This window comes from Lithobates pipiens, unplaced genomic scaffold, assembly GCF_037356315.1.
Source record: "Lithobates pipiens isolate NorthernLeopardFrog02 unplaced genomic scaffold, aLitPip1_a1.2 Scaffold_23, whole genome shotgun sequence".
Taxonomy (NCBI): Eukaryota; Metazoa; Chordata; class Amphibia; order Anura; family Ranidae; genus Lithobates; species Lithobates pipiens.
The window spans coordinates 21,523,126-21,550,750 of NW_027507785.1; the positions used below are offsets into that span (position 1 = coordinate 21,523,126).

General features: G+C 44.0%; 1 protein-coding gene across 2 annotated transcripts in view; it reads right to left on the bottom strand.

Annotated features, from left to right (window-relative positions):
- C2CD3 (C2 domain containing 3 centriole elongation regulator) overlaps nt 1–27,625 on the bottom strand; it is a 227,225-nt gene that overhangs the window by 74,014 nt on the left and 125,586 nt on the right. For both annotated transcript variants that reach the window (XM_077451274.1, XM_077451275.1), the window contains 5 exons: nt 24,273–24,447; nt 14,796–14,979; nt 6,921–7,093; nt 5,022–5,145; nt 638–906 (listed from right to left, as the gene is read on the bottom strand). In XM_077451274.1, the coding sequence (XP_077307400.1) occupies nt 638–906; nt 5,022–5,145; nt 6,921–7,093; nt 14,796–14,979; nt 24,273–24,447 (925 nt within the window). The remainder of the gene's footprint in view (nt 1–637; nt 907–5,021; nt 5,146–6,920; nt 7,094–14,795; nt 14,980–24,272; nt 24,448–27,625) is intronic.

Consider the following 27,625-nt stretch of genomic DNA (forward strand, 5'->3'; position numbering starts at 1 on the left):
TAAGTTATCTGATAGTCACCTCATTGGGGTATTTAATTAGTGTGCAATACGGACTGCACTTTGGAAAGTTTTTGGCACTTTGGACGCAAACTGCACTTTATAGGCTATTTTGAACAATATTTTGGTATATGTTTGCACATTTATCATTATTTGCACTTTATTTACAATATTAGGGATTCATATTATATTTCACTATGTACATGTGATGATTAATGGTATTAATATTTTTTCACTTATTGAAATTTTTTCATAAATTTAAGAAGTATAGTAGGTGAGGTAGCGCCACATATCATTTGCAAACGATTAATTTCATTATTTTCCTTAAAATTTTACAAACACTCCCCCATAATGACAAACGGTAGAGAATTTAACATTTTTTTTATTTTTAATAAATTTGCAAAGCTATCAAACAAATATCTTTCACGTTGTCATTACTGTTTGTAGAATTTTGAGGAATATAAGGAATTTAATCCATTTTGGACTAAGGCTGTAACATAACAAAATGTGTAAAAAGTGAAGCGCTGTGAATACTTTCCGGATGCCCTGTACTGAAGCATAAAACTGGACAAAGCTGCTGCAAGATACATCAACAGCACACGCCAAATACCACAGATAAGGTTAAGGAGAGACGGATTACCAGATGTGACGCTCTGGTGGTGAATGGACAGTACAATCTCGGAGGAGTGAAGGATCTCTGCCAGGCTACACGCCTCTCCACTGCTCCTCTGAGTCAAAATATTACAGGGGAACTCCGAATGATGGTCGAACTCAGGGCAAAAGCTGCGAGCCACAGTACGTGTGTTGCGACTTTCCACCTCTGGTAAGAACGATGGGCGGATTATGACAAAAGCGTTCACCCCGACCTCTGCGCTGTACTGAAATGACGGGTCTTCTTCTGCGAGAGCCCTGAGAGAAATAGAAAATTAGAACATGACATGTACAAGGCCATTAAAACGTCCAACCAAAAGGGATACTTCAGTTGTGGAAGGAGCTTGCAGGATTTTTATAACTACTAAAGGGCTCCAGTAGTCCACTTTTTCTTTATTTATTCTTTATTTTTATTTTTTTAAAGATTCATACTTACAAAGGTGGATGCAGCATTAGTCCAATGCTGCATCTGTCCCCCGGCGCCTCTAACACAGAGAACCGAGCGATCAAACACTGCTGATTGCTTGGTTCTCAGAGGTCCCCGAGCAGAGCCCTGCTCACTGTCAGCAGCTCTGTGCTCTGCCCCCTCTCCCCCCCACGCTTACTGGAGCACTGGGCTGTGGAGAGGTGGGAGCAGACAGCTCAGGCTCTCATCAGCTTGCTGAGATGCTGAGTTGGGTGTCAGTTCAGGTATGTGAAAGGATCCGGACTCCACTGTCGCGATTTTGCCCGAGCCTGGAATGGCTCTGTGATATCAGCCGACAGCGGACTTCATCCACAGGAAAAAAAAAATGGCCAAATTAGCTTTGGCTGTACTTCTCCTTTACAAAACTCCTGCAGGCTTTTCTCCCTGAAATCCTGTACAAAAAGACCTAAAGAGAGCGGGGAGTACGCTAAGGCTCTGCTGCAGGGTAAATGTGGGGTGGGAACATGGGGAGAAAGCAGAGTGAACAGAGGGAAGACCTCATTAGACCGCGGCTGCTCCTGCACTGTCCAATTGGCCGGCTAGGGGCATGTCCTTAACCACTACAATACCGGGCACTTTCACCCCCTTCCTTCCCAGCCCAATTTTCAGCTTTCATCGCTCTCGCACTTTCAATGACAATTGCGCAGTCATGCTACACTGTACCCAAATGAAAGTTTTATCATTTTGTTCGCACAAATAGAGCTTTATTTTGGTGGTATTTATTCACGACTCCGTTTTTTATTTTTTGCGATATAAGCGCAAAAATAGAGCAAATTTGGAAAAAAAAACAATATTTTATCTTTTCTATTTTAAAAGAAATCCAATAAAATCAAATTTTGTCATAAATTTAAGCCAAAATGTATTCTGCTACATGTTTTTGGTAAAAAAAAATTCCGTTAAGTGTATAATTGGTTTGTGTGATCACGGACAAATGTACGCAAATGATCACGTACATATGTGTGCAGATAATCATTGAGACATGTGATTTTAGTGGGACATATGTGGGGGACATGTGTTTTTTTATTTGGGGACATGTGTGGTGACATGTGTGTTTACACTGTAGGTTTACACTAGACTGGTGATCAGTTAGTAAAAATCTGTAAAAACAGTTCATACTCACTGATCACCAGCCGGCTGCAGCGATCTTCTCTCCTCTCCTCAGTGACAACTTCCGAGTGAAGAGAGGAGAGCCGATTGCCTAGCAACCGGCTGTTTGTTTACATCACATGACGGCCGTGATTGGACACGGCCGTAATGTGATCAGGAGGGCCAATCACAGAGCCCTCCTGCTGATCCGAGATGCGCCGGGTGACACAAGCACATTAGGATCGCGCCGCTGCGTGGGCACGCGCGCGCGATCCCCCTCCTTCTGAAGGACGTTCCTGAAGGTCCTCTTAGAAGTAGAGAGCTCCCACCCGGCCGTATATGTACATTGGCCGGGTGGGAAGTGGTTAATCAAGCTGTGCTGCTGCAGCGAAGGTTGATTAGTAGGTGTCTAGTGGGGTTGTCTGGATCACAAGACTGGCTTCTAAGAATTACCAATGCTATGATAGGTAAAAAAAACAAAAACGCTTGCATATGGATTTTTCAGCTGTTTACCTGAAGTTCAGCTTTAAGGCTCCATGCACACTGGAGCTCAAAAAAGCCTTTCCTGGAAACCAGATTGCTGGCAGAAAACTCTGGTTGAAAAACACGCTTTTAACAGTGTTTTGTACTAGCGTTTATGTGCGTTTAGCGTTAGCATTTATGGGCGTTTTTAATAAAAATACAAAAAGGACACTCCAAAAATTCCACAATGCATTGAAAAAATAGAACCCCGAATGCTAATTAACACGTGTTTATGAGTGTTCACTGGAGTTTGGTGGTTTTTGTGGTTAGAAAAACGGCACGTTGAATGCGATTTTAAGGCATTCAGAGAACAGCCCATAAACTCCACTGCTGATAAAAGCTACAAAACGTCCATGTGTGCATGGACACATAGGATAACAGAGTGGAGTTTATGTACTGTTAACCACTTGAGGTCTGGGACATAGCCGAATGACGGCTACAGCGCGGACCTCAATTTCCGGGAGGCCGTCATAGGACGTGCCGTTTTTATTGCCACCTGCCATTGCCCACAAGTGCCACCTATCAATGCTCACCAGTGGTGCCAATCAGTGCCACCTATCAGTGTAAGCAATCAGTGACCATTGCCACCCATCAGTGCTGCCTCATCAGCGTACATAAATGAAGGAGAAAAATGACCTGTTTGCAATATATATATATATTTTTTTATTCAGTCTTTTTAAATTTTTTTTACAAAAAATAAAAACCGCAGAGGTCATCAAACACCACCAAAAGAAAGGTCTATTTGTGGGGATAAAATGATAAAAATTACATTTGGGTACAGTGTTGTATGGCCAAGCAATTGTCAAAGTGCATCAGCGCTGAAAGTTGAAAATTGGTCTGGACAGGAGGGGGGTTCAAGTGCCCAGTAAGCAAGTGGTTAAAAAAAAAAAAAAAATTCCCAAACTCTAAAAAACAAAACAAAAAAATTAAATAAAAAGAGCCGTTTATAAGCTTCAGTGTGCATGGAGCCCAACTCTAAGGCCCCTTTCACACTAACGTCCCGTTCAGGCCCGCCTGTCAGTTTTTCAGGCGGACCTGAACGGGTGCTCCATAGAGCTCTATGGAGCGTCGGATGTCAGCGGTGACATGTCCGCTGACATCCGACCCGCTCCGATCCGAAAAAGTGTGACGGAGGAAAAAGCTATTTTTCCATCCGTCTGCGGATCGGATCGGATGACGACGGGCACTGCGGTCCGTCGTCATCCGATCTCCCATAGGGGAGAGCGGCGCTGTGACAGGTCCGTCCCTGCACAGTGTGCGGAGACAGACCTGTCATCTCCCTGCTCAGCGGGGATCGGCGGAGTGATCCCCGCTGAGCAAACGGACATCCACGGGGCGGATCAGAACTGATCCGCCCCGTGTGAAAGGACCCTTAAATTTTCAAAATATCAACAAAACAGTTTTGATATGCAAAGGGTTAATACTGAATTACTATCCAATTAATTTTATAATAACTGTCCAACCGCCGTTCATTAGGAAATACAAAGGAGGATCAAAGTCTACATGCCTCATACTTTTGGTTTATGCTTATCCATGTGCCTGCATATAAGAGCCTCTGGCTTCTGACAGCTTAATCCTGATCCTCTGAAGGTCAGAAGAGGTTCTCAGCTCCTCCAATCAACACCCTTTATATATTGTACAGGAAGCCAAAGACGGGTCGCTGGATGGATGCTATATTTCACCCATATTGGAATTATGGTCCATTTAAGGGAGATGACTGCTATGTTGTTGGTATACTCATGCATGGCGAGGGTTTTTTTTTGGGGTAGTCTGGTCAGAGGGGAGAGGACTGGTCTCTTTGGTAAATTTGGGACCCAGAATTCAGAGATTTTGGAGAGATATCTGGATGGGAAAGAACCCTCAACTCCGATTACAGGGGCGCTGGTCCCGAAAGAGTTAACCTACCTGAAGGAAGGGGCCCTTAAAGATAGAAAGCTCCTGGGACAGGTGAGGAGTAGTGAGGAGTAGAGAGCAGACAAGTATCTGGAGTATTGCATAACTGCTGAGAGCTGCCTAAATGTGCTTGGGCTGTACTATCAATTCTGTGGGTAAAAGCCTTGTGTGACTGAATCACGGTTGGATGTTAAATTGTTCTAAAGCTACACAGACTTTTATTTTGTTGTTTTAAAGAAATTAGGCCATTTTTGTTTGCCGCTAAGTTTTGTTTACCTTGAGAGGAATAATGACTGTTTACTTCAAAAAATGGCTTTGCATGTAGTGCAGGAGGACTACTGCAGGTATTACCAGCGAACGTTAATATATGGCTTGGGGAACAGAGAAAGAGAAGGGGCATCTGTACCTGGCAGCAGCCTGGAGCCCTGTAGCTCGATGGATCTGAACAGATATGGAGACCATGCGTGTAGCCAATACACCCACCGGGCTTCTGACCGATCTTCTGTAGGTCACATTTACATTGAGTAATCCTGGAAAGAGGGTAATAGTAAGCAATTAGTGGTATGATTAGTGGTATGATTAGCCCTGGGCCCATAGAGACAGATTATCACAGTGTTACAGTTAGATAATACTATACTGGCCAGTCTTCACCATCAAATGACAATGATCTGGGCGGCACAGTGGTGTAGTGGTTAGCACTCTCACCTAGCAGTAAAAAGGGTCGCTGGCTCGAATCCCAACCATGACACTACCTGCCTGGAGTTTGCATGTTCTCCCTGTGCCTGTGTGGGTTTCCTCCGGGTACTCCGGTTTCCTCCCACACTCCAAAGACATGCAGGTAGGTTAATTGACTTCTGTCTAAATTGGCCCTAGTATATGAATGTGAGTTAGGGACCTTAGATTGTAAGCTCCTTGAGGGTAGGTACTAATGTGAATGTACAAGGTTTATGTAAAGTGCTGCGTAAATTGACAGAACTATTAATAATAATAATAATAATAATAATAGATCAGCTGCATCCAAGTCTATGGGGTTGATTTACTAAAGGCAAAACCACTTTGCTCTACAAGTGCACTTGGAAGTGCAGTCGTTGTAGATCTGAGGGGGACATGCAAGGACAATAAAAAAACAATTTTTTGCTTGTGCATGATTGGATGATAAAATCAGCAGAGCTTCCCCGCATTTCAGATCTTCCCCCTCAGATCTACAGTGACTGCATTTCCAAATGTACTTGTAGAGCAAAGTGTATTTGCCTTTAGTAAATCAACCCCAATGTGTTCAGTTGCCAGTGCATTGTTTTAAATAAATAATTGCGCCAATATTAACCTTCTAATATTGCAGTGTACCACCAAATTAAGTGAATTATGAACATATAGTGAACCATACAAAATAAGAAATATACAAAATTACTTCTGTGTAATGGTAATAATAGAGAAAACTTTTGCCACAGGTAAAAGAATATCATATTCCACTGTGTACAAACCAAAGTCTCTGCCAATAAATTCACATATGTGGGACTAGATAATCAAGCCTTAATGAGTCTTCTGAGTAACAGATGGTTCATTCAGAGATTTCACTGCTAATTCCCATGGATGAACTTCCAACTTTCAGCGGGCTAATGGGGACACTAGTTCTGGAGACTTGGGGGTACCCAAGCAATTCCCTTAAATTTGCATGGATTTCCTCTCACTTCCTGTTTGGCTATGGGACAGGAAGTGAAGCAAAATGATGAGGAAAAATAATCAAATCGGACAGGGGTTATAACCCTCCCTTGCTCTACCTAAAAAAAAAAAAAAAGGTTTTGCCCATAGATCTACTTTAAAAGGGTTGTAAAGATTTGCATTTTTTCTCTTTAATGCATCCTATCAGCCCCCAGCCCTGTTTTACTTATCTGACCCCTCAAACTTGTCCCACAGGGATGCTCTGCCTCTCTTCCCAGGGTTTTCGGCTGTTGATTGGATAGATTGATAACAGCACAGCCATTGGCTCCCACTGCTGTCAATCAAATCCAATGATGCGAGTGCCGGGGGGGTGGGGCCGAGTCCTGCATTCGGCCTCTATGGACGCAGAATGCTGGACTCGGGAGCGCGTCCATAAGGTAACCCTCCGGGAGAGCGTGTCTCCCAGGGGGTTATCTGCTGTGAGGAGGAGCCATGAGAGCTGCAGAGGGACCCCAGAAGTCGAGGATCAGGGCTACTCTGTGCAAAACGAGCTGCACAGCATAGGCAAGCATGATTTTTTTTTTAATAAAAAAACATAACCTTTAGGGTCACTTTAAGAAGATGCAGAATTAAAGGTTGCAGCTACCAGAGGAGGGAGTATGAGTTTCGGCCGGGTTTTCACTTCTGAGCGTAAGCGGCAGACAGAAAGCCTGGATCCCCACTTCCTCCCGATGATGCATGGTCACCATAGCACACAGACGGGACAACGGAAGCACGCCTTTAGCCACCATCTGGTCTCTGACATTGGGGTAATAGTACCTGCAAGGGATACAAAGACGACATGTGGCTTTATTCAATAAAACGCCTGCATTTATAATCAGTTTAGGAATTCAACAAAGACATTTTGTGCTTTTGGTTCTGAGAAATTGTGCAAAACTAGGGAAATTTATTAAAACTGAGCTTCATATAGTTTTAGCTTCGGATGTGCTGTGATAAACAAAGTGCGCTCTCCCCTGCCATAAAATATCATCATGTCTCAGCATCACCCAATGACCAACTGCACCTCTTCCAGTTCCCTCGATGCTCAGAACCTCCTGATTGGCACATCAAGGTCCAGGTCATCAAGGAACCCCCCCCTCCCCCCACACCCCATTTACAGGACTACAGCCGAGGTTTGATGACCAGGGAAATAATACATACTCTGGCACTGCCCACAGACATGCCCAAAAATCTGTTCATAACAGGTTGCTGTAGTATTGAATGCCAGGGTATATAGCAAAATGTCATTTCAACATTTTTCGTTTTAAGAATGTTTAATATATTTGTTATTAGTAGACATGTGCAAATTTGTTTAGTTACGGATTTGTGACTTTGGAAACATTTGAATTAATGAAAACCCGTTTAACAATTTTTTTTAGAATATACCGGTATGTAAAATTCGCAAAACTGAAAATTAGAAAATCTGAAACTACTACTATTAAAATTATAGGTATTGGAATTTCCTTTCCAAGTTGGATGTTAGTGAACGTAACAAATACAAATGATCCAAAATAACAAATGCCATATCTAAACGAATGGAACGCAAATTAATAATAATAAATAATAACAATAATAATAAAAATGTTTATTATTATTAATTTGATTCGTTCCATTTGTTTAGATGCGGCATTCGTTATTTTTAATAATTCGGAACTTTGGAAAAATTCGTAACGTTCACTAACAGCCAAATTTGAAAGAAAAATTCCAATACCTATAATGTAATAGTTATTTAGAATTTTTAGATTTTCTTTCTTATTTTCGTATTTTTGAATTTCCGCATTTTTGATTTTCTGAATTTAGCAAATTGCGATCATAACTAATAACCCGAAAAATGAAAAAACAAAAACAAATGCAGCCCTCCCATCACCCCCTTAAATACCTACTTGAGCACCATCTCTCTCCATTGATGTCCATATTCCCCTCAGCCATCCAGTATGCTCCTCCCGATTGGCTGAGACAGAGCAGTGGCACAATTGGCTCCCCACAGCTGTCAAAGTCAGTCAATCAGGAGAGAGAGGGGGCGGGGCTCTATGTCTGAATGGCTACACGGGAGCTCTGACACGGCTCAGGTGCCCTCTGTAGCAAGCTGCTGGCTATGGGGCACTCAAAGGAGGAAGGGGCTAGGAGCAGCAAAGAGGGACCCGAGAAGAGGAGGATCCAGGCTGCTCTGTGCAAAAGTAACTGTAAGTATAACATGTTTAAAAAACAAAAAAAACAAAAAAAAAAACAGCCTTTACAATAATTTTAACCACTTCCGGAGTGCCACACGCCGATATACATCCTAACTTTGACTGGGGATATCGTTGTTAATGCAGCAGCTAGATGCCATAACGGTCTGCTTGAAGATAAAAGTGGTCTCTGCAGCGGCGGAGGCATTCAGATGTTCCGTCTTCCTTGGCATGGAGACATGACATTACAGGGTGGAAGCAACGTCAAAACGCCACTTACGCCGGTAGCTCTTAAAGATACTTTTTTTTTTAAATATTTTTTTTAGATTACTTTTTTTTTTTTTTTGTGTAAATATGAGATCTGAGGTCTTTTTGACCCCAGATCTCATATTTAAGAGGACCTGTCATGCTTTTTTTTCTATTACAAGGGATGTTTACATTCCTTATCATAGGAATAAAAGTGACAAAAAAAAAAAAAAAGTGTAAAATGAGAAATTATTATTTTATTTATTTTAACACGCCCTGTCCCGACGAGCTCACGTGCAGAAGTGAATGCATACGTTAGTAGCGACAGCATATGAAAACGGTGTTCAAACCACACATGTGAGGTATCGTCGCGATCGGTAGAGTAAGAGCAATAATTCTAGCCCCAGAACTCCTCTGTAGCTCAAAATATGCAACCTGTAGAATTTTTTAAAATATTGCCTATGGAGATTTTTATGGGTAAAAGTTTGTCGCCATTCCACGAGCGGGCGCAATTTTGAAGGGTGACATGGTGGGTATCAATTTACTCAGCGTAACATTATCTTTCGCAATAGAAAAAAAAATTGAGCCAACTTTACTGTCTTATTTTTTAATTCAAAAAGTGTATTTTTTTTTCAAAAAAAGTGTGCTTCTAAGACCGCTGCGCAAATATGGTGTGACAGAAAGTATTGCAACAACCGCCATTTTATTCTCTAGGGTGTTAGAAAAAAAATTATAATGTTTGGGGGTTCTAATTTTCTAGCAAAAAACCCCCCAAAAAAGTTTTTTACTTGTAAACAACATATCTAAAAAAAAATTGGATTTTTAAAACGGCTTACCTGTAAAATCCTTTTCTTGGAGTACATCATAGGATACAGAGTGTCTCAAGTAATTACTTGGTGGGTTATAGGCCTACCTTCATGTGTTGACAATGATATAACCAATACAGGAAGTTGACTCCCCTATATAACCCCCCCCCTCCTTCCAGGAGTACTCAGTTTTTTTAGCCAATCAATATAAATAATATACTCTCACCCCATAAAACAGAGGGACGGGAGCTCTGTGTCCTATGATGTACTCCAAGAAAAGGATTTTAAAGGTATGCCATTTTAAAAATCCTATTTTCTTTTATGTACATCATAGGACACAGAGTCTCAAGTAATTACTTAGTGGGATGTCCCATAGCAATGCTACTTGAGGGGAGGGAGACACAACCCGTAGGGTAACCCTCAGACCTGAGGACTTATACTGCTGCCTGCAGCACACTGCGCCCGAAGGCGATATCCTCATTCCATCTTACATGCACTTGATACTATTTTGCAAATGTATGTACTGAAGGCCAAGTCGCAGCCTTGCAGATTTGAGACCTGGAGGCCTGGTGACGCACTGCCCAAGAAGCACCAACCGCTCTGGTAGAATGTGCCTGAACTTGAAAAGGGGGAATCTTTCCCTTTAAATCATAAGTTTGAATTATAACTTGCCAAATGCACTTAGCGACAGTGGATTTTGACGCTGCCTGTCCCTTCTTAGGACCCTCTGGCAGAAGAAATAAGACATCAGTCTTACGAATCGGAGCAGTTTTCTTAAATACATTTTCACTGCTCTCACTACATCAAGACAATGTAGTGACCTTTCTTCCCTGGAACAAGGTCTTGGGAAAAAACCCTGGCAGGACAATATCTTCATTCAGATGAAAGCCTGAAACCACTTTTGGCAAAAAACCTGGACGAGGGCGTAAAATCACTCTGTCATCATGAATAATCAAATATGACTCCTTACAAGAAAGATCAGCCAATTCTGAAATCCTCCTTGCTGAGGATATAGCAAACAAAAATATCAGCTTCCTAGTCAGAAGGACTAAGGGAACATGCTGTAATGGTTCGAAGGGCTATTTCTGTAACACTGACAAAACTAAATGCAAGTCCCAAGGGCTTAAGAGTGATTTAACTGGCGGATTAATCCGCAGCACTCCTTGCATGAAACCCTTGACTAAAGAATGCATAGCAAGCAGTCTTTGAAATAAAAATTGATAAGGCTGAGACTTGGCCCTTAATAGTACTCAGGGCCAACTTCATCTCTACGCTTAATTGTAGAAAGGTAAGAATTCTGCCTATGATATATCTCCAAGGGTACCAACCCTTGGACTCACACCAGGAAACATAAGCTTTCCAGGCTCTATAATATATAGCTCTAGAAGCTGGCTTCCTAGCATTAATCAAAGTAGAGATAACTGACCTGGAAAGACCACGTTTATTCAGAATGTGGGTCTCAATAGCCAAGCTGTTAAATTTAAAAGTAGGATGGAATATCGGCCCCTGAGATAGCAGGTCTGGCCTTAGTGGGAAGAGCCCTGGACCCTCCCTGCCATCCTTACAATCTCTGTGTACCATGACCTTCTGGGCCATGCTGGTGCTACCAGTATTACCGATTTTCTTACCAGCTGGGCTGTGTCAATGATCAGGCCCAGATACTCCAGCCTTCTTAGTGGCTTTAAGGAGGATTTCTTTAGGTTGAGAATCCAACCCAAACCTTCCAGGTAACTGCTTGTGATGGCTACACCTTGCTTCAAGCAAGTGACTGACTGGTCTATTAACAATATATCGTCTAAGTAAGCCAAGACAGTTATGCCCTGTGCCTTTAACCTGACTAGAGGTGGGGCTAATACCTTAGTGAATACCCGAGGTGCTGTAGCAAGCCCGAAGGGCAAGGCTATTAACTTAAAATGCTTCTGTTCTAATTTGAACCGCAGAAACCTCTGGTGAGGAGGAAACATATGGACGCCAGAAGTTTTTCTCCTTGCAGGATGGAAATGACTGACTTGATTGACTCCATGCAAATGGAGCGGATTTTCAGGAACCAATTTAGATTACGTAGATCTAGACTTGGTCTGATATCCCCATTTGGCTTTGGCACCGTAATTAGGTTTGAGTAAAATCTCCAACCTTGCTCTTGTTTGGGAATCTGTCTGATCACCCCTTGAGCCAATAATCGGTCTAATGCTTGCAACAGGGATTGCCTTTTCCCTGGATCCTTGGGAACGTTTGATCTCATTAAACAAGATGGTGGAAACTCTCAAAGCTCTAGCTTGTATCCTAGAGACACTGTGGAGAGAGTCCATTTGTCCTGAATCTCCCTTTGCCAGACTTCTGAGTACATCAGAAGTCCCCCCCACCTTGGTGAGGGGAGATGCCTCTTCATAAGGAGGTCTTGTATTCTGCTTTGCAGACTTGCAGCCCCAGGTCTTCCTTTATGCCTGGTCTGATGGCAGAGGCCGAACAGTTTAAATGAAAGACACTTATATTTTCTTTTGACTGGGAAAAGAGTACAATATCCGCTGGAAGTTGTTTGAATGTATTTATCCTAACTATCGTCAAATAATCATTCTCCCTTAAAGGGGAAACTAGTTAGAAGGTTCTTACAAGGCGTCTCAGCTGACCAACCTTTTAACCAAAGGGGCCTTCGCATATGTACAAGTACAAATGCAAGGCGTGATGCCTGGTGAATAGGATCCTTCATAGCGTCTACAGCAAAGCATAATGCTTTAGGTAGCTGGGCCGGTTCCTGTGCTTGTTGTGCAGGGAGCTCATCTGAGAGCATCTGTGAACTGGTCCTTTAAGGACTGACAGATGCCTATAGCTGCAATTGCAGGCTGAGCAACAGTACCTGTTAAGAAAAAAAAAAAAGGATTTTAACTGACCTTCCAATTTCTTATCTGTTGGATCTTTAAGCATAAGCGCATTGTCCATTGGAAATCACAGCGTTAACTGCTGGAACTCCATCTTTTAGTGAATCTTTCTTCCATAGGATAGAGCTTTGCGAGTCTCTTTGGAAGGGAAAAAATGCTTAACTGGATGATCCCATTTGGTATAAATAAGCTTTTTTAGTAATGCGTGGACGGGAAACGCATGCAAAGGCTGTAAAGGCTTCAAAGAACGGCCCTTCAGCTAACTCTGTTAGGGGTAGCATGCAAGTAGAGCGAACCATCTTTGCAAGCCTCTGTACTTCAGATTGTGAAGTAGGGAACCTTGGGAACTTTAAGTATTGTTTCCTCCGCAGAGAAATAATCGCATGTCTTTCCTCCCGATCATCTGAGGGCAATACCCCATCCTGTCCCCATAATTCTCTTGGACCCTCCACTGACTGTAAAGAGTCTAAGGTGGGGGAGGGGGATCTAGGACGCTTCCTATACACTGGATGGAGGATGCAATTAAAGCCGCTCATCTTCCTTTTAAGCCTTGCAATGCAGAGGAAAATGCATCTTCAATCACCTCTACAGGGGCTGAAGTGTGTGAAGCAGTTGCACCACCGCTAGCTTCCAATGACTCACCCTGGCTTGCCATGTCGGATCTCTCCGAAGAGGAAGACAGTATGGAGGCATAACTGGGATTCCCAGCACCTGGGGGGGGGGGGGGGTGACACCTTTAGGTACCTTTACGGTAGGTCTGGAAGACATAGTGCAAAGCACAAGCAGAGGTACACACAAAATAACAGTTATTTTGCTACTAAGTAACAATCTGTCTGGAAATGCCTGTTTACACCCTTACATGCCCATCACTCTGGTTTCGCTTAGTGTGACAGACTGCCTTTCTTCAGTTAAAAAGCCTTTCTGAAATGAGAGGGTCTGTGATATAAAGCCTCGGGTGGAACCTGATTGGCATCCTCAGCGCTCCCCCATAGCTATGCGGCGAGTGCTGTGTGTGTGTGTGTGTGTGTGTACACGTTACATCCATACACAGCGCCACGTGACCTTGCGGACATGCCCCTCTGCGTTCTCAGGCCCTGCTAGGGACCCGGATGGCCAACACAAAGTAAGGTGAACGTACTATACACCTCTACAAGGGGGGAGGGGAAGGGGGGGAGGGGAAGGGGGGGGGGAGGGAGGGGAAGGGGGGGAGGGAGGGGAAGGGGGGGGGAGGGGGTTCTGTCAGCAGATTTATAGTTTTTTTTTTAAAACCACAGAAACATAGGGCGTTTCCCAATGTTACTAGGTGGAAGTGCTGGGTTGTAATTAAACCATGCAGCTAAAGCAGCTGCGTCAACCAATCAGCCACCTCCCATATAGAAGTTTATACACATCTCTGTATTAGCAACTGCTCTATTTTTTACCAAATCCCACAAGATCTATAGTAAGAACCCCCTCTGCCACTGGGACCACACATGTTCTGAGACAGAGCTGCACTAAGACACATCATAGGTAGTGTAAGTTACTCCTTATAGGAGGAGACATTTAGAAGGTATATAAGGTATATTGAAGGAAAAAGCAAAGCTTCTTCCCTTACCTTGTCCTCGCTGCAGGATACTGCTGATTTAACAGACAGATCCAACTTTCACCCATCACGGTGGGCTGCGTTTGAACACGCTCAAAGACTGGGGCCCTTTTAAAAGGGGTTCCGCTCCTTTGGGCCTTGTATAGCACCCCTCAGGACAACTTTAGGAAATGTAGCAAGACCAAAAAGTGTCCTGGTTCCTAGGGTCCAGCTCTCAAAGAGAAGCATTACAGGCAAAACCTCGTTCTTGCATCGAGGTCCAGGTACCATCCTATGACCTCAGTGGCGAGGATGGATCTGATTGTGGAGGTTTCTTTAAATCCAGCATGGATCCCTCCTGGAGCTCTGTAGAGCACATCTTCACTCGTGACCAACACCTTAGACACTGGCGAAAAAACTGAGTGCTCCTGGAAGGAGGAGGGGTTATATAGGGGAGTCAACTTCCTGTATTGGTTATACCAGTGCCAACACCTGAAGGTAGGCCTATAACCCACCAAGTAATTACTTGAGACTCTGTGTCCTATGATGTACGATAAAGAAAGAGGCTCGGTTCTTAAGTGGTTAAATTATGTTCTTTAGGTCTACTGCAATGTGATGGGTGAACTTTAACACTCTGATTGGTAAAGCCAGTTTCTGGAGAATATACAAACACACATGGCGGGCAAAGTAACAACACTAACAAATTGTAGCAAAAACTCACAAAGAGAAAAGGATAAAAACATCCTTGATGTGATAGGTGTGTGTGTGTGTGTGTGTGTGTGTGTGTGTTGATTTGTTGTAATCTCATTTGTCCAGCCACCTTACCGACACCACATTTCAAACGTCACTCCTCCTCCTCCGGAAAGACCCTGCATGGAGTATGCACTGAGCAGCAGCCTCTGCACCGGGGTGTCCGAAGGGGCCACCAGAGTGTAGCTCTGCCGATCATTGAAGACAGGATCCGGTACACACAGGGTGGTGGCTGTTCGCACAGGTTTCAGGCTGATACCTGAAATAGAAAAGAAAGGCAGAGAGGAACTCAGTAACGGTACCTTTATTCTACAATCTCTCAGTCACTAACATACAGAAGGACTGATAGAGAAGTGTAGAGGGCAAATACAGCCCTTGGAAAAGCGGAATTACCATTTAAAGTCCAACGTCAGGAAATCTAAAACATTCTCTCTTGCAGTGGGGTTGTGCCGGCACTGCAAACCACTAATTTATTCTAGGCCCAGCATTGGTCTTGAAGATGTCAGGTCCCTAGACTGCTGGAGGATGGAGCGGAAGGCGCTTTGGGGACCAGTCTAGCAGTGCGGAAGTGAGGGCAAATCTTCTCTATGCCTCCTAGGTCCAAACAATCCGTTAAAAACTTTGTAGTATGAGTGCTACCCCACTGCATGGGAGAATTTTCAACTTTCCTGGGGTTAGGCTTTAAGTGAACTTGTAAGGATAGGAATATGGACCTGCCTGGAGCTCTTTTTAAAGTGGACATTATCCACATCTAGCCCATGAAGCCTAAACTCTAGTCCTGAATGCTTCAAATAAATACAACCATGGGGGGCGTGGCGACCGCGCAACAGGATGGCCGCATTCTAAGAGAGCTCCGCTCTGCACTCGGGGAACGACATATCATACGCCCGCTATACATCGGTTACGTCCGCGGGAACAACTGATCCGGACTCGGGAGACACCCGCCATCCGAACAAATATGCCGCGGAAGTCTCCGAAACCACCAACCGAGCTGAAATTGTCGGATTTCTATCCGGCCATTGACCGCGGGCCACGGAAAGATGGCGGAGGGAGACACCACACGCAGCAGCTCCCGCAGCCTCTAGTGCCCACAGACTTACAGGAAAGGGCGGAAGTCGCAGCGCAAATGGAGGAAGATGTCGACACTCAAACTTCTGACTCTGATTCCCCGAATTCATCCCCATCAACCAGAAGCCCTGTAAAATCAAAGCCCAGGATGGAACCCTCCACAAATGCACAAGCCGGTATAACGGACCGAGGTATGGAGGTGAGTGGACAACCCAGTGGCCGATCAGCCCCTCACTATGCACAGGATCCCATTGCACAGTTCCCAACTACAGGGCAGCCCATCTCTGACACTACGCTTAAAGAGCTGTTAATGTTGTTAAGGTCCTCATTACAAACAGACATGATGACATGCTTACGCCAATGTAAAGCAGAAATAAGTGAACTGGGCGACAGAGTACAACAAATGGAGTCCAAAATGGGGGATTTTACTTCATCATTCAATACACTAGTGGACTCCCATTCGGTGCACCACGAAGCGATCGATAAAATCCAAAGAAAAATGGCGGACCTCGAGGATCGTTCTCGTAGGAACAATTTAAAATTGCGTGGGGTTCCCGAAGAGGTAGCGGCTCAACAACTCCTGCCCTATGCCCAAAACATCTTCCGTACCCTGATTCCATCATTAACTCCTCTGGACCTGACGATCGACAGAATCCACAGGGTCCCAAAACCATCCTTCCTACCTCAAGAGATACCCCGAGACGTTTTGCTCCGACTCCACTTCTTTACCACCAAAGAAAAAATACTGGAGGCATTACGCAAAGGAGACAATGTCCCAGAAGCAATCTCTAACCTCAAGATCCTGCCTGACCTGTCACAATATACTTTACAACTACGCCGTAACATGGCCACATTAACAAAAGCCATGAGAAATCACAAGATTTTATACAAGTGGAAATATCCAGCCACTTTGCAAATATCCCACAATGGTTCCACGCACGTTATTCGCTCTCTGGAAGATGGGCTCATCCTCTTGAGACAGTGGCAGATAGTGGTTTCTGATACAACCATACCTGCTCATCAACAGACGGGAAGCTTACCAACCAAACTTCATGATGAATGGCAAGTAGTTCAGCCAAGGAGATCGAAAACTCGCCGTACTTGAAGGCCTACAAAGTCTCTCTCTACCACAAGATGTCATTATGACTCCCCGAGTGTATCTGGTACCTGTCAACGTACCATTACCCCCTTGCATAGGGCATCTCGGTGCCCGGCCTATGGAGGCCTAACTTTTTACTACAGCTTTACTGTTTTGTTTAATGTTTTTTTTTTAAGTTTTTTCTTTTTTGTTGATGTTCTTTGCCAAGCTTTGCGTGTACACGTCACTACCTCTTGGCGCGTACCCTCTTGTGACCACATGCAGCAGGAACTATTTCTGTGCACATTGACCACATCTGCTCACTTCCTCAAGGGAACTTCAAATGTTCACCCATGTCCACCATTTCTTTTGATCATTGTTGTAAAGTTTTGAGCAGGTGCTCAGAAAACAATGTCGCCATGCTACGTACCTTACAACCCCGATCCTGGTCTCAAAACTGAACTTCTCCACCGTACTTTCTCAAACATTACTGACGACCCGAGCCCTTGGAAAATTAATTATATTCGGACATTACAGATTCCCTCAAACGACAAAAATCATCACTCTCAACTAAAGAGCTATGAATATTAATATTCTATCACTCAATGCAAGGGGTCTCAATCACCCCGCCAAGAGGAGATCTCTATGGCAAGAAGCAACGAGATTGAAAGCGGACATATTAGCAGTACAGGAAACGCATTTTCACAAACTGGCCACGCCTACTTGTTCCCACAAGGACTTTCCATTTATAGTGCACTCCTCCATTGCGGCAAAAAAGAGGGGAGTAATGATCGCTGTGAGAGACTCCGTCGAATTTGAACTCAAAGACTCATTTATTGACTCTGATGGTAGGTTTATTATTCTTGTATGCAAGGTGAACAAAATCCCTATTACTTTTGTATGCTTATATGCCCCTAACTCGCACCAGCTAAGGTTCATGAAGAAAGTTTTCAAACGAATAGAGCTGATGCGAGTTGGTAGTGTTCTATTATGTGGGGACTTTAATATGATCTTGGATAAGAACCTAGACACATCTTCTGGAGTTAGAAATCATATCCCCAAATTCAGAGAGCTCCTCCTAAAGGAGGAGATGTATGATGTTTGGCGTTGTCTCCATGCCAGCGACAGATCTTATACGTACTATTCCCCTAGATATAACACCTACTCCAGACTAGATTTGTTCATTGCTGACAAAAACTTACTACATAGAGTTACACAAGCTTCCATTCTCGATATCACGTGGTCTGATCACGCCCCCGTATTAGTCAATATTGAGGGTGGTAGAACCCACGTCCCAGCCCGTATTTGGAGAAACGATGAAACCATTTTACAAGACCCAAAATTCCACAAAGACATTGCCCAACAACTTGAGGAATTTTTTAAATTTAATGATTCTAACTGCACCAATCCATTCACTAACTGGAATGCCCATAAAGCGTTCGTAAGGGGGGTATTAATCAAACTTAAATCCAAGATCCAAAAAACTAGAACTTCCAAACTAAACGACTTACTAACTGAACTACGCAAATTAGAACATCGTAACCAATCGGACCCAACACCTGACCTTGCCAACCAATTACTATACGTACGCAGCAAAATCAGAGAGTGGTACTGTGACATACACGACCGTGCTATGAAAAAGCTCCGTCTTAACTATTACGGAAACAACAACCGAGGGGGTAGGTTCCTAGCCAACCGTTTAAAAGACAGACGCACCAAAACATCAATCCCGTACTTGCTCCACCCCAAAACTGCAAATAGATTAGAACACCCCCAAGCAATTGCAGATGCATTCGCAGACTATTATGAATCTCTATACAACCTACATACAGACCCTGATACACCCAACCCATCTGCAGAACAAATAACCTCTTTCTTAGACAAGATACGCTTGCCCTCATTATCTGACACTCAACTTGAAGACCTCAACAATCCATTTACGCTTGGTGAGTTGAGAACAGCCATACAATCATTGCCCTTAGGTAAATCCCCAGGCCCCGACGGACTCTCAAATGCATACTACAAAAACTTCTCTGACATATTGTCCCCTCATATTCTTTCCATATTTAATATAGCCAAAACGACGGGTTCATTCCCAGCAGAAATGCTCAAGGCATATGTAATTACTCTACCCAAACCCGGAAAATCTCCAGATGCACCAGCCAACTTCCGTCCCATTTCCCTCCTCAATGGAGACATCAAACTATATGCCAAGATTATAGCCAACAGAATCTTTGATCTTATGCCAACTTTGATATCTCCGGATCAAACCGGCTTTACTAAAGGGAGACAGGCGTCAGACGCCACACGACGCCTGCTGAACATCTTGCATCAAGCGGAGACTCGGAGAACGCCTTCTCTGCTTCTTTCTATAGACGCGGAGAAGGCGTTCGATAGAGTCCATTGGGACTACATGGCTGCGGTGCTGAAGAAGTTTGGCTTTGGGGGAGATGCTCTATCAGCTATACTTGCATTATATTCTAACCCCTCAGCCCAGGTGTTCACCATGGGACTCTTATCTAAAACGTTCCACATCTCGAATGGCACCCGCCAGGGGTGTCCTTTATCACCCCTTATCTTTAATCTAATGATAGAACCCCTGGCGGAGGCCATTCGCGCGCACCCGCATATATCTGGACTTAAGGTCAAGAGCAAAAACCATGTAGTCAATTTGTTTGCGGATGACATCATTCTCTACCTAACAAACCCAGCGGTATCGTTACCATTCGCACACGAAATTTTAGAATCATTCGGACAGATCTCTTACTATAAAGTGAATTTTACTAAATCCCCAATATTAAATCTAGGCACGAATCACCACACGAGTTCGTATCTTAAAAAAGCGTATCCATATGTCTGGACCTCCAAACAGATCCCATATCTAGGTATACATCTAACGACGACCATATCCCAAATAGCAGACGTTAATATCAAAAATCTCCTTCAAGAAATACAAAAAACCACAGCTAAACACTCCAAAACAGAGCTATCGTGGGCAGGGAGAATAGCGTCATACAAAATGATGATCCTACCGAAAATACTATACCTATTTAGAACCCTCCCTATAGTATACAAAGCATCTCATTTCCAAGAACTGAATAAAATCCTTAAGCACTATATATGGCAAGGCAAAAGAGCGCGCTGCCCACCAACTAAACTTATACTACATAGAAATGCGGGCGGTATGGGCCTCCCCGATATTAAGGATTACTATTGGGCAGCTGTTTTAGCACAAACTAAACACTGGTTCCTACATAACCCTGATCCACTGTGGGCAAAGCTAGAAGCATATATAGCAGAAACTCCACACTTGGGTCTCCTTCTTTTGGCAGACTCCTGGAAGCCGAGAAACACAACGCATCTCTCCCCTACGATCACGGCGTCCATTCTAGCCTGGAGACATTTAAGACAGCAGCAATTGATAAAAAACCTCAGTACTGAAATCAGAATCCCAATCCAAACATTAGAAATTTTACTTCCGTATAGTAAAATAGCTGCATGGAAGGAGAATGGCTTAGAATGGGTCGATGAACTATACTCTGAGGCAAACTTATTGTCATTCCACTCATTAAAAACTAATTATAATATACCCCAATCGAGCGCATTTCTCTATAACCAGGTTTCATCTTTTCTCCTGAAATTCCCCCCACCACTTATTGAACTGGATAGCTCTGCATGGAAATACTTTTTCAATTCCAATATGGTGGGTAAAGGTATCTCTTTATTCTACAACATACTCCAATACAAACGCGTAGTGGTAAAAACCCCCTCCATGCTCACATGGGAAAGGGATTTGGGTAGATCATATGATATAATACAATGGAGCAAAGCCTTTAGATACAACTATAGAGCAACTCGTTGTGTAACCCACTGGGAAATTACCCAAAAGATACTACACAAGTGGTATAGAACGCCCCATCAATTAGCCACAATGTTCAACACACAATCTCCTCTTTGCTGGAGAGACTGTGGAAGTGTGGGCACTATTTTACACATATTCTGGCACTGCAAGAGTATCTCTAGCTACTGGAGGAAATTATTCAGCATCCTAGCTGAAATTACTGGTATATTACAAACCCCAGATCCTGCCCTAGCAATTCTACACCTTGGTATAGATAATTACCCAACTCAATTCCGTACAGTAGTAATCCAAATCTTAAATACAGCCAAACTGATCATTGCTCGCCATTGGAAAAACACATTATCCCCTAACCCATCGGAAGTTTTAATTCAAGTAAACCTTAACTACCAATATGAAAGGTTGTTGGCCCTTAGGAACTCTTGTGGCAACCTTATAGACGCGAGGTGGCAATGTTGGACAGAGTGGTATAAGAAATAGCAGATCCCTCTTTATCTAGTGTTAGTTAGTTTGAACTCTACTTGGCGGGGCTCTGGGTGGCTCCTCTGTCACAGTGTGATCCCGGTAGGGGTGCAGAGGAGTCACGTAGGCGCCAATGCCACACAGTTACTTACACCACAGGGAGGTTCGCTCTTAAATTTAGAGCTCAGTTAATCCTAATGTTATAGAGGTAAATGTTGGAAATAAACATAGAATGCTACGGTATGACTCTGAAACAAGTGAGAAGAACTGGTTTCATGAATTCAAACGTAAAGCAACATCTTGGATTGGATTAGATTGCATTGTCTACACGGTTATTTTGTGTTTTTCTTTATTTATGTTCACTTTCTCTCTTTTTTTTTTTTTTTTTTTTTCTTTCTCTTTTATGTGATTAAGATGTAAACCATATAACTGTATTATCATACTGTTAGAACAATTGCATTGTTCCAGTTATTGTATACAAAATCTTGTCAATAAAAATCATTTTCAAAAAAAAAATAAATAAATAAATACAACCATGGGGGGGGGACTTCGAAACCACCGCTGAGCGGCCGCACAGTTAGTAGTTTTTTTTTTTTTTAAAGAATGCTTTCGGCATACAGTTCCCCTGAAGGGGTTAACTTCAACATGGATGGGGGGCACAGGAGGAGAGACCAGTCCCCCCTTTCTTACCAGAGGATCTACCTGCTCTGGCTGGAGGAGATGACTTCTGACACAGCGCTGTTTCCAGCATCAGACGGTGAGTGCTCAGCCACCAGTGGTGACACATAGGCATGACAACATTATAAACTTAAAAGGAGAAATTCATAAGAAAATCTCCAATTACCTTGCAGGGTTATCTGAGATGAGCCCAATCTTCACCCTTCATGATGGGCTCCGAAACCTTCAGGAGTGGGGGAACCTAGAGGTTACCCACAATCCTGGACCTGCAACAGCACCCTGCCAGTAAAAACTTTATGGCCTTACTACCAAAAAGTACTGTATCCCAGGGTCCAGCTCTCTAAAAAGAGAAGCATTCGCAAGCAAAACCTTGTTTCTTCGGACACGAGGCCCGGGTACCATTCCTTAGGCTCATTAAAGGACACTATGAACGAATCCGTTCAGTATGGCTAGCCCCAGCAAGGATTGCTTCCAGTGAAGCTCAGCGCAGCACATCTTTACTCGTGATCAACACCTTAGACACTGGTGAAAAAACTGAGGTACTCCCAGTAGTGGGAGGGGTTATATAGTGAGTACACTTTTTGTCTTAGGGCGTGCCAGTGTCCATCATGCATTGGTGGCCCTATAACCCACATAGTAACTACTATGGCTCTGTGTCCCCTGATGTATGAAAATAAATCTTTATAATTTTGTAAACATTTGTCGACTGTTAAATCAACGTCCCCCCCCATGGTTGTATTTATTTGAAGCATTCAGGACTAGAGTTTAGGCTTCATGGGCTACATGTGGATGATGTCCACTTTAAAAAAAAAAAAAAAAGAGCTCCAGGCAGGCTCATATTCCTATCCTTACAAGTTGTATTTATTTGTAGTTTATCAGTTGGGATTGGCATAGTCTACAAGTGAGATCTTTAGGCACATGTATATAAAAGTGGACTAGTCCTGAATACTTGTTACTAAGGCTGGCCATTAACACAGACTGGAATCCCTCCTGCGGAGCCATTGTGTTCTCCCGGCTGGGACGGAGAACACAAGTGATTTGAGCTAGCCCCTATAACAGCCAATAGCTATGATCGCATGCAAAATCGGACAGGCTGGTTGTACCCAAAATGATCGATCAACTTGGGTACATTACCCATACATGGTTCAGATCTCAGCCGGTTCCTGCTGAATCAGCCAAGATTCGAACTGTCTATGGCCGGCTAAAGTCAGTGATTAACTAGATAGTGAAGCCAGAACAAGGATGAAAAAACCTGCACCTTACATCTCACCAGCTCTTTGCACGTCTGGTTGAAAGCGACTTGGTCATTAAAAATGATAATATAAAACTGCAGCTAGCCAGATGTAATAGACTCTAAACCCCCTGCAGTTGCATCCAAGTCTCCAGGTACTCTGAAAGGCAAAGCTTCAGCACTCTTGCTGCACGTTCTGGCTGGCCAGTGAAGCAACCCACCACAGAGACAAGCCAATTGACGCGTTTGGTGAGTGGATGGTAGCTACAAGTTCTGCACTGCTGGGGAGTGCCTGAGCTCTACCAGTTGGAATGGCACAGGATTTGTCTGTAATTGCACGGTTATAAAGCTTTATTATCAGGAAACAAACTCTTCAGTGAAGACAGTTATACTAGGTTACATCGACTTTCTGAATTTCTTGGCTTGGTCACCCTGTCTAACATTACCTCACTGTTCAACGATAGGAGCACTGGGGTCCTCCGTTCAAATCCTGTCTAGGACACTATCTGCATGGACTTTACATTCAACTCCCTGCGCTTGCATGAGTTTCCTCCAGGTACTTAGGTTTCCTCCCACACTCCAAAGACAGACTGGTAGTTTAATTGGCTCCTGTTTAAATTGCCCTAATATGTGCATGAATGCAAAATAGGAACCTTAGATTACAAACTTCTAGAAGGCAGGGACCGGTGTGAATGAATAGTATGTAAAACTCTGAGTAAATTAGGGGGCACAATATGAATGTCTATAATAAATTATATTAAATAAAAGAGCGTTGATCAGTCACACTGAAAAAAAAGCTATATTTTTTACTTTTTGTTATAATAAAAATCTCCTATATAAATAATATAGGGGATAGTTATAAATATATATAACATATATATAAAAATAAAAAATATCCCAATAAGCGTATATATTGATTGGTTTGCACAAAAATTTATAGCGTAGTTTTAGTTTTGGGGATAGTTTTGTGGCATTATATATATTTTTTTTTTCTTTTTTATTAGTAATGGCGGCGATCTGCAATTTTTATCAGCGAGCTAAGGGTAAACTCCGGATGGTACCTAGCACAGAGCAGGGTGGTTGGTTTTGGGTTTCCACTGTAATGACAGGTTCACTTGAAATCCTCATTGTGAGCTGGTACAGAATATTAAAGTATTATGTCTGTAGTTAGCATACCTCTCTCTGGCAGCTCAGCTTCTAGTCCGGTGAGTGGGGTTTGCACAGGGAAGTAATACTGTACATAGCAGTCCGCTTCTCCCCACACGGTGGACTGCAGAGGGGTCAGGCCCTTCACGTTTTCTACGTGGATATCAAACACATGATCAATCGCAGTCTCTGCAATTCTAGACACCTGAGAAGAGGACAGAACACAGGACGTTACCATTATGATGTGCAGTTATGGAAAAAAAAATAAAAAGCATTGCTCAGTTCTCCTGCCATTTCAATAATAGCCATGCCAGGCTTACAAACAACTTTGTGTGTGATTACTCTGTATTACTGCAAACAGTGCAACGCTAACTTTAAGTTCTAAAATAAAACAGGAAAACTCTGTCCCCTTCCAGAATTCTAGGTCACATTTTAACCACTTGAACGCTGGAAGATTTACCCCTACTATATCTACTTTATAGAATTTAGTGAAGGTATGCACTGAAGACCAAGTGGCCGCTTGCAAACCTGTGATACGGTTGCTCGACGGCCCAAGAAGTACTAAGTGCCCAAGTAGAATGTGCCTTGCCGCAATTTGGACCCAGCAAACACCAATGGTCGGCATCTATTTCATTCACCCTGGGCAGGAAGAGGAGAAGAGAGGAGGAAGAGGAGGAGCCATGACATCTCCACGAGGATCCAGCTGTCTCTAGTGCCTCACTAGACAAAGGAAAAATGGCCGCCGTGATGTCATCGGCTACACAAACATGTCCGGAGACCAGCCAAACCAAGGAAAATGGCCGCAGTGATGTAATCGGACCTCGCAAACATGGCCGCCGGCCGTTTGACATGCTGAAGCATGCTCCCAGGATACTCACTGTCTTCAACATCACTGCACTCTCTGCCAGGGGACCCTCTTCCAAAAAGGTACTGTACTACACCAGGCAGGGTGAACATTTAAGGGGACACCACTGTGCACTTCGCACTGGGACCTCCAAACTGCACACACAGCAGGGCATGCACCTAGGGGTCTCTGCTGCACTGGAATGCGCCCCCCCCCCCCCCCAATACCACCAGGGAAGGACACACCACCCAGAAGGGGAATGGCGGGGGAAACCCCAGGGGTCTCTGCTGCCTGCCCTGAGAATCCCAGCCTCCGTCCATTGAGGCTATGTTTCAGCCAACCTAGCGCCTAGCTGCGGTCTGCACACTCTCACTGGCTAGACTGGGGAGACCACTGGATCTAGCTTATCCAGCCAGTTGCCCAGCCCAGCCCAGCAGTTTATTGCAGATCTTCCAGGAGAAAATGTATGGAAGATAAAAGACAAAAAATTAAAATTTGCTAGGACCAAAAGATCCCAGCAAGGAACTAGGTCCTTAAACCTGACTAGACAGCAATAAACTGAATACCTAGAGCGGGGAGGGGGTTATATATAGACTTAGGACAGCCCGTGGGCTTAGCCAGGTGTTTTTTGTTTTGCCTAGTCCTACTCCTGCAGAGGCGATATAACCCAATGGTCAAGATTAAGGAGGCTCTGCATCCGTCGATGAAGGAAAGAGAAAGTAAGGGGCGTGGTTTGGCCGCTGCTGAGGATGGCCGCCTGAAGCGTCTGCTCCGCTCCTCCACAGCCTCGTTCAGCGGCATAGGCAGCGTGCAACAGACGGGAATCCTCCGGAACGGAGGGCACAGCTGTGGGACATACCGCGGAGTATGTCCCGCAAAAAATCTAAGCTAAAGGGACCCCGCAGGCTTCTGGACTTTTACATGAAGCCCCCACGGCCCAGGAGCCAAGATGGCGCCGACCGCGTGAGCAGGAGACCAGAGACCCCGCCGCCAGCACAGGCGAACGAGCCATCCGACGGGCCTGCTCCTCAGCTGCTGGAAGAAATGGATCAGCTAGATAATCACTGCCTGTCGCCTGGAGAGAGGGGTAAGAGGCTTGCTGATTTCCCTGCCCCATCTCCTGACAAACAGCCTCCCTCTAAGAAACAGCACAGCGCTGGGACTTGTAGTTCCTCTCTACCGCAGCCCCAGGCACAGTCACTTGCTGAGTTCCCCTCCACTGATAACCCTGCCTCAGAACACAGTATGAAAGCGATGCTAATGTCACTCCAAGCTGAATTACATAGAGAACTTAAAATATCTGTTAATCAGATCCAGGATACAGTTAATGTTTTAGAACGCCGCACTGAGCATATTGAACAGCACCTGTCTGAAGCCACTATTGCGCATAATAGGATGGTTGACTTGCAGGATGAGCAGGCCGCAGCTATTTCCCAAATGCGATTAAAAATCGCAGACCTCGAAGATCGCTCACGCAGGAATAATATAAAGATAAGAGGAGTATCTGAATCCTTAGCGACTCCAGATATAATTCCGTACCTGCACCAGTTATTCCGCAAAATTGTTCCATCTCTGACGTCACAAGATCTACTCATAGATCGGGCGCACAGGCTGCATAAGCCACAACATCTCCCGCCCTCAGTGCCCAGAGACATTTTAGCGAGAGTGCACTTCTTTCATGCTAAGGAAGAAATTATGCGTGCTGCGAGAGCCTTGCGCACACTACCAGAGCCCTTTACCAAAGTGCAGCTATTTAACGATATCTCTGCAACCACGGCTCAAGCTCGCAGAGCGTTCGCCCCGGTTACAACCATCCTGACCGAACAAAACGTGGCCTACAAATGGGGCCACCCCACCAGGCTCCTGGTGTCATATCGGAATCAACAAGTCGCCATTTTATCGCCAAAGGAAGGCCTTAAGCAACTACACAACTGGGGCATGACCCCCCAAGCGCCGCCGCCTAATACACCTGGTACGAGATCACCCTCAAGAATGACTACGCCCTGGGACTCTCACGCTCTCACATAATATGATCTTGCCGGAGCCCTTGCGGTAATATGTATTTTCAGTAGTTATGGTTACATTATGCTGCCTATGTTTACTGTTTAAAATGTTATCTCACTTATATACACTGAGGCTGTGGAGGAGTGGGAGCGGTTGTGATACCCCTTCCACACTCCTCGCTTTCTTTTGATGTGCTACGCACATCCCCTGGTTTGATTTAATTGGTTTAATCGATTTACCTGATAGTTCATAACACCCTACCTTACAACTGATATCTTTTTTTGTTTCTGTTTGTTTTTTCTGCTGTTCTTGTTATTAATCTAGCGATCTCTTTATTTATTTTATTTTTCTTATTATTTTTATTTTATTTTTATCTTTTTGTGGGATCGCATAGCTCGCTATAGGTGCCAGGTCGGGGCATTCAGTCTCACTTAAGGACTGCCTGACTTGGTCACCCCTCTCAGCAGCTACGATATAATTGTGCCAACCTACCTTAACCATTGTATTCTGCTCGAATCTCATTTGGTTGTCGCTC